A 6,841-nucleotide genomic window follows, 5' to 3' on the forward strand; every position below is an offset into this window, starting at 1 on the left:
TCACAAACGTGAATTAATCAACAACAATCAACTACACAGAAAAGCAATCGATAAAAAAAATCAAATACAAAAATATAACTAAAAAACAAAGCAGAACATTCATTCACTCCAAAGATTTACATAATCTTCGAAACATGTGTATTCGTTCTTCACAAAGATTTACATATGCTCATAATGATAAATTAAAATATATACACTTAAATTCTACTATTCAAAATATAATTGTTAATTTAGTGATCAATAAAATATGAATACTTATAAATAATAATAATAATAAAAATTGATTATAATAAAATAAATATATAATAAACAATTAATTATAGATAACCAAACTAATCAATAGAACCGGTTCTAAAAATTAATTATAATCTGGCTCCTTAAATTAATTAAATTTAAAAATCAATTTCTAAAATAAATAATTCAATAAAACTCATTAGTATCGAAAAAGTCGCTGGAAAAATCACCGATATTGAAAAAATCATCGGAGTTAAATGTCTCAAATATAAACTAAAATAGAACAAGTTCTATAACATAATAAGTAAAAACAAATAATAATGAATAACTCAAACCGGTTATAATTCAAATAGAACAGGTTTTATAACATAATAAATAAAAACAAATAGCACAAAATAACTGAAACCAATTATAATTAAAATAGAACTAGTTCTATAACAGTCTTATAATAAATAAAAACAAATAATAACAAATAACTCAAACCGGTTATAATTAAAATAGAACTGGTTCTATAACAGTCTTATAATAAATAAAAATAAATAACACTAAATAACTCAAACCGGTTATAATTAAAATTGAACCGATTATAATTCAAATAGAACCGGTTTTATAACATAATCAATTAAAACAAATAACACAAAATAACTCAAACAATTATAATTAAAATAGAATCGGTTCTATAACAGTCTTATAATAAATAAAAACAAATAACAATGAATAACTCAAACCGGTTATAATTAAAATAGAACTGGTTCTATAACAATCTTATAATAAATAAAAAAAAAAATAACACTAAATAACTCAAACCGGTTATAATTCAAATAGAACCGGTTTTATAGCATAAACAATAAAAACAAATAACACAAAATAACTCAAACCAATTATAATTAAAATAGAACGGGTTCTATAACAATCTTATAATAAATAAAAACAAATAGCAATGAATAACTTAAACCGGTTATAATTAAAATAGAACTGGTTTTATAACAGTCTTATAATAAATGAAAACAAATAACACCAAATAACTCAAACCGGTTATAATTAAAATAGAACCGGTTCTATAACATAATGAATAAAAATAAATAACACAGAATAATTCAAACTGGTTATAATTAAAAGAAAAAGAAGAAACTAAAATATAATTTAAAAAAAAAAATGAGTTCCACAACAAAATGAACAAAAATAAATAACACATAATACCTCATAAAATTGCTTATAATGTTTTTCTTAAGAAACGTTGGGGATCAATTCCAAAAATACTAAAGCATAAATATATACAGAACCGGTTCCATAACAAATTATATCACACAAATAACTCAAAAATATAAGATAATGAAACTGATTATTTTTATTAAAAAAATAAGATTAACAAATAATAACACATAATTAACTCAAAATAAAGACTTTTGTTAATGACTTACAAAAATGATTTGTGCTCTTTTATTTGGCAGAACATTTGTAGAGAAAAACTACCAAGATTTGAAAGCATTGAAGCGGAGGCTTCCATTCTTGATCTTGGAATGCAAAGGAGTTGAACCTCAATTATGGGCAAGATATGGTATTTTCTATGCCTCTTTTGTCTTTTTAATTTATGTCATGTATTTAAAACTAAAATTTTTCTTATATTTGGTGAACTGAGCCCGAAAATTCTGACATTTTAATATAAAAATGGGTGTGGTTGAACCAAAAAGATCTTATATTAGCTATATTGTGATGTTAAATTTGATAATATTTTGCTACTGAAAATTGTATGGGTATCTTATTGAATTGAAAAGTTTTATACTTAATAATATCTAGTAGCAGTTCTAGAGTGATATAATGGGAATTAGAGGAAGAGAAAGTCCTTAGTTTTTTAGAATTACAGTGGAAGAAGTAAGCATCCTAAGATATTCTATACTATTGCACATTTTTCTTTTCTTTCCAAAAAATGCTTTGAATTTTGAAATTTATTCAATAAATCTGCTAATTGTTGCATGTTTTAGAAAATTTTCTTAGTTCTTACTTTTGACGCTGTGACGATGTCTATGGCAGATATTATAATATTCAATCTCTACCATAAGAAGGTTCCTCTACTCCCCTTTGTTTTTATTATCTGCTTTGTCTTCATCTTTCTCCTTCTCTCTTCCATAAGAAACACTATTTCAATTCCTTTGCATTCTCATCATCGATCAATTTAATTCTCCAAAACAAATGGCTTATCCAACCCAGCTTCACCTGAATCCTGTGACTGCTCGGATCAAAATTAGATTCGTGACCCGGTTGGGACATCCCCAAGGTACGACCATACGCGTAAAGAGATTTTCAAGGACTGAAATTGCATCTCTGACAATAAATCTAACGGTCGGGATCTCATCAACTGGCCCTGGAAACCCACCTATTGCCAACTCTAATCATTCGATCCCACTGCTTTTCTCCACACACGTACAGAGACACCGCCATTGGTACTTAGCTTGAGTCAAGCATTTAATTTAATATTATATATATAAAAAAAAAAGTAAACTATGGGATTTTTACAATTTTTTATAAAAATATGGCATAAAAAAATATATATTAATGTAAAAAAACTAAAATATCCATAACCCCAAAACATTATTTATTTATGCCATAAAAATGTTAACTCTTATAATTTTTCCATATACTATTTAATTTCTACTATAAATTAACAATAGTGTCAAGGAATATAATGGTCTTGATGAATCACGTGTAAATTTCCTAGTCCTTTTACAAACTCGTTTCTTCAAGTGGGCCAAAGCAAGGTCAAAGCCCAAGATATTTATCCAAGTGATCAAGAGTCCACTCTTCACACAACATCTCAATATCATATAATTGGCACTATTTCATTTCATTTGAACATGGGAGTGGACTTCAGCAAAGAAAGTCATGTTTGTTCCCACTCCCCCAACAATCATCTGATGAGCGTAGGTCACATTCACCAATTGCTCCACTTTCTCCACCATCTCGCCAAGTGTCTCCCATATTATCTTCTACCACTACAGTCAGTTTTTTGTGCCATTTAGCCCACTAAATGGTACACAAAAATACAATTTTGGAGAGCCAACTTTCACTATAAATTACACCCTTTTTATTGTAAAATTTATTAGATTTTAGAGTAGAGAAAATACATTTTGCTATTTTATTTTTCTCTCCTATTATTATTTTATTTATACTTATTTTAGTGACAAAAATGAGTGTATTAAAATAGTAATATTGCTGAGGTTAGAGTGTAGCTTTGTACTTCTTATTTTTAATATTGATATTGATTCCTATGTGTTTCATCTCCATATCTCATTTATTAAATTATTCTTCATCTCCATATCTCATTTATTAAATTATTCTTCATCTGATAATTTTTCTTCCAAATTTAATAGTATCTTTTATATAAGTTCAGTCATGTTTTTCTTATGTAAGTTAGGCTATTAATTATTTTGATGTATTTATTATATTGTATGTCGTTTACTGCATTCTGCCAACATTGGTTTTTGTCGATTTATGATATATAATATGATATGCTGTTAAGTTAGAGGTAAGATTCAATTTATTTAAGATTATTTAATTTACGCTTTTATTATATACATCTTCTAGTTGTAATTAATGGGGTAGAATTAAGACTGTGTTTTGAATTAATATCGGTATTAGAATAGGATTTGCATGACTATATTTCTACCTTACCAAGTTTTTTATCTGATAACACCCTTTCACTTATTATTTTCTTATTTTTAATTTATTTATATTTTTACCATATTCTATTTATACTAATCTTAAGTGGTACATTACCTCCCTGTGGATACGACATATAATCTGTTTACTATCGTGACCGAAGTATAACTAATTGGGCGACATCACACCTATATCCCACAAACTAGCTACTATAGTCAATTTCTTGTTTTTTTTTCCAATAGCCAATTTTAAATGATGCCAAACTATTCAATGTATAATGTACATTTATTTTAAATAAGGGCTTCACCTAACAAATGTGCCTAATTTTAGTTAATTTATTTTTTTATCGCATCTTACTATTTAAAGGAACTATCAAATTATAAAATATTTATGTCAATTCATTTGCCCCAACTCCAATATATAATATTATAAATAGGATAGTTCTCTATTCATAATAATTCAAAATATCATTAGGACTGAAGAAAAATGAATTGCTCAACATTCTCCTTTTGGTTTGTTTGCAAAATAATATTTTTCTTTCTCTCATTCAATATCCAAATTTCAATAGCTAATCCTCAAGAAAACTTCCTTAAATGCTTCTCGGAATATATTCCTAACAATCCGAGAAATCCAAAATTCATATACACTCAACACGACCAATTGTATATGTCTGTCCTGAATTCGACAATACAAAATCTTAGATTCACCTCTGATACAACCCCAAAACCACTCGTTATTGTCACTCCTTCAAATGTCTCCCATATCCAGGCCAGTATTCTCTGCTCCAAGAAAGTTGGTTTGCAGATTCGAACTCGAAGCGGTGGCCATGATGCTGAGGGTTTGTCCTACATATCTCAAGTCCCATTTGCTATAGTAGACTTGAGAAACATCCATACGGTCAAAGTAGATATTCATAGCCAAACTGCGTGGGTTGAAGCCGGAGCTACCCTTGGAGAAGTTTATTATTGGATCAATGAGATGAATGAGAATTTTAGTTTTCCTGGTGGGTATTGCCCTACTGTTGGCGTAGGTGGACACTTTAGTGGAGGAGGCTATGGAGCATTGATGCGAAATTATGGCCTTGCGGCTGATAATATCATTGATGCACACTTAGTCAATGTTGATGGAAAAGTTCTAGATCGAAAATCCATGGGAGAAGATCTATTTTGGGCTATACGTGGTGGAGGAGGAGAAAACTTTGGAATCATTGCAGCATGGAAAATCAAACTTGTTGTTGTCCCATCAAAGGCTACTATATTCAGTGTTAAAAAGAACATGGAGATACATGGGCTTGTCAAGTTATTTAACAAATGGCAAAATATTGCTTACAAGTATGACAAAGATTTAATGCTCACGACTCACTTCAGAACTAGGAATATTACAGATAATCATGGGAAGAATAAGACTACAGTACATGGTTACTTCTCTTCCATTTTTCTTGGTGGAGTGGATAGTCTAGTTGACTTGATGAACAAGAGCTTTCCTGAGTTGGGTATTAAAAAAACTGATTGCAAAGAATTGAGCTGGATTGATACAACCATCTTCTACAGTGGTGTTGTAAATTACAACACTGCTAATTTTAAAAAGGAAATTTTGCTTGATAGATCAGCTGGGAAGAAGACGGCTTTCTCAATTAAGTTAGATTAGCTTAAATTTCCAATTCAACCCCCTCTTAAAAATATTTCTTGGGCTAACAATTGATATCAGAGGAAAGGGTCAATTTATTTGATTAGATTTCACTATCTAGAGCATGGCGTTTCCAAGTAATTCACAAAATAACATGTTGGAAGGTTTTAGCACAAATAGAGCACCATACTTCAATGGAGTATATTTTCCTTATCGAAAAATTAGAATGAAAACTTACCTTCAATCTGTAGACTATTATTTGTGGCATATTGTGTCTAGTGGTCCTTACATTGCTAAACATATTATAAATGGTGTAGAAGTAATTAAGACTTATGAGGTATATGAGAATGATAAGAAAATGCTTTCTAAAAATGCTAAAGCTAAATATGCACTTATATATGGTTTGGATAGAGACATATACAAAAATATTGAACAAGCCTCAACCGCTTTTGATATGTGGAAAATGCTTAAAGTTATTCATCAAAGAACTAGTGCTATGAAAGAGACTAAAATTCAAATTTATTCCACTAAATATGAGAACTTTAAGATGAAAGCAGATAAAACCATTGCTAACATGTATACTCGCTTTACTACAATTACTACTGGTTTTAATTCTCTTAGCATAGTACTTACTCAAAAGGATATGGTGACCAAGATTTTAAGAAGTATCACCAAGACTTATCAAGGGAAAGTGGTTTCCATTCATTAAGCCAAAGATCTCTCAACACTTTCCTTGGAAGAATTAATTAGCTCACTCATGAACCATGAAATTTTCATGACTTCTTAAGAACAAGAGGAAGTTGGGAAGAAAAAGAAGAAAACTGCATTCAAGTCTACCTCCTCCCATGACATTAGTGAAGAAGATGAGGATAGCTTATGTAGTCACATGGAGGACTTGGCACTCTTCTCCAAGAAAAACAAAAAGTTCATGAAATTCAAAAAGAACTTTGGAAAGAAGCCACAAAGAGGGAGTGACTCAAAAGAAAGAAGGAGCAAAGATGATCCACCAATTTGCTTTGAATGCAAGAAGCCCAGATACATGAAAATGGATTGTCCAACGAGGAAGAAGAACAAATACAAAGGAATGGCAATGTTGGTGGAATGGCTCAATAGTGATGAAGAGGACTCCGAAGATGAAGTAAAGAATGAAGTAGCAAACATGTGCATGCTGGCACTCGATGATGGGGTAAGCATTTCTAGCCAAAATGATTGTGATAGTAAAAATGATGATGATAACCTAGATATGTTATATGATGAGTTGTCTAATTCATTTAAGGAACTATTTAATGATTTTGGTAAATCGTTTGTTAAAAACAAAACTCTT

At 29.7% G+C, this 6,841-nt stretch overlaps 1 protein-coding gene across 1 annotated transcript; it reads left to right on the forward strand.

Annotated features, from left to right (window-relative positions):
- Positions 1–4,338: 4,338 nt before the first annotated feature.
- LOC115696909 (cannabichromenic acid synthase-like) lies at positions 4,339–5,553 on the forward strand. Its single transcript, XM_030623809.2, has one exon. It carries the CDS (start codon positions 4,378–4,380, stop codon positions 5,536–5,538), a length of 1,161 nt encoding a protein of 386 aa, XP_030479669.2. The 5' UTR covers positions 4,339–4,377; the 3' UTR covers positions 5,539–5,553.
- Positions 5,554–6,841: the final 1,288 nt, after the last annotated feature.

The sequence above is a fragment of the Cannabis sativa genome, chromosome 7 (genome assembly GCF_029168945.1).
Source record: "Cannabis sativa cultivar Pink pepper isolate KNU-18-1 chromosome 7, ASM2916894v1, whole genome shotgun sequence".
Taxonomy (NCBI): Eukaryota; Viridiplantae; Streptophyta; class Magnoliopsida; order Rosales; family Cannabaceae; genus Cannabis; species Cannabis sativa.

Coding starts and splice junctions, on each gene's coding strand:
- LOC115696909 (XM_030623809.2), top strand. CDS start 4,378: ATGAATTGCTCAACATTCTCCTTTTGGTTTGTTTGCAAAATAATATTT.